General features: G+C 29.2%; 1 protein-coding gene across 2 annotated transcripts in view; it reads right to left on the reverse strand.

Annotated features, from left to right (window-relative positions):
- LOC106867385 (ankyrin repeat domain-containing protein SOWAHB-like) overlaps positions 1–1,232 on the reverse strand; it is a 55,332-nt gene that overhangs the window by 31,485 nt on the left and 22,615 nt on the right. For both annotated transcript variants that reach the window (XM_052967887.1, XM_052967885.1), the window contains exon 3: positions 556–903. In XM_052967887.1, coding sequence (XP_052823847.1) covers positions 556–903 — 348 coding nt within the window. The remainder of the gene's footprint in view (positions 1–555; positions 904–1,232) is intronic.

The raw sequence follows: 1,232 nt of genomic DNA on the forward strand, positions 1-1,232 counted from the left end.
ATATATATATATATATATATATATATATATATATATATATATATATATATACACACACACACATTTATATACATTTATATATATATACACACACATTTATATACATTTATATATACATACATACGTATATATATACACATTTATATACATGTATATATTTCGAATTAAAGCAGTTCTAATAATGTAAACATTATTCGTCACACATAGCCTATGTGTTTTATTGACTCAATTTGAAAAGTGGCTATGTCATAAACACTGGAGTAATAGCCAACACCCCAAAATAATTTTCTGTCACTTTGTACAAGTATACATTTGCAACTATGGATTATATTAGGAGACACAGAGTGGTATATGTTGATTAAAAAGGAAGAAGAGAGAACCAAAAATTTTTTTAATCATCGTTAAAATACTATGCTAAAAAATCTGGAAAAAAAAAAACAAGTGACATTATAACAAAAATTTAAAAATAAAATAACAACGTGCACATGCAGCATCAAACATGCAAAACTAAGAATTTTGAACAGGAAAAAGCCAATTGATACAATCCGCACTTACTGTTGAGGCAACTGATGATGTAGAGGCAGTGTTGCTGCTTTGTCCAAGATTTGGAGATTTATTGTTTTGTAAATTATTTTCACTTTGGCTCTTGGAAATGGTTTCATCGGTTTCTGATTGTGGTTCTTGGATGGTTATTTGAACACCAGCTGACAGTTGCATGTTAGGTGGCTCTGATTTGGCTCGCTTGCTCTGTCGGAGAACATTGTCAGTCTTTTCGCCTTCATGTGATGTTGGTGCAGACGCATGTGTTGCTGGAGGGGATTGTGGTTCAAAATGAGAGATCTTATTTCCAAGAAGTTTGTTTGAACGGTATTGCTTTTTAAGAACAAGGTACTTATTACCACTCTGAAGAAAAAGAAAAAAAAGTGAAAAATTAGGAATCAAAATTCATTATGTCATCATTACATTATTTTTTTCAGTTGATGTTATTAAAGAAGACAGTTGGCAGTCAATTTGCTAAATGAGAATCATCATGATTCTGCATAAAATTATTACTTAAGACACAGTAAATAAATTATTTGCCACAGATGTACATTGTTCATTATTTCTTTCATAAAAAAATAGCTCAAATTTTAATAACCAACTGTATAAAGAAACACAATGACATTCCAGCCATGGCAATCCAAGCAGCATATATATATATATATATATATATATATATATATATATATATA

This window comes from Octopus bimaculoides, chromosome 1, assembly GCF_001194135.2.
Source record: "Octopus bimaculoides isolate UCB-OBI-ISO-001 chromosome 1, ASM119413v2, whole genome shotgun sequence".
NCBI classification, from domain to species: Eukaryota; Metazoa; Mollusca; class Cephalopoda; order Octopoda; family Octopodidae; genus Octopus; species Octopus bimaculoides.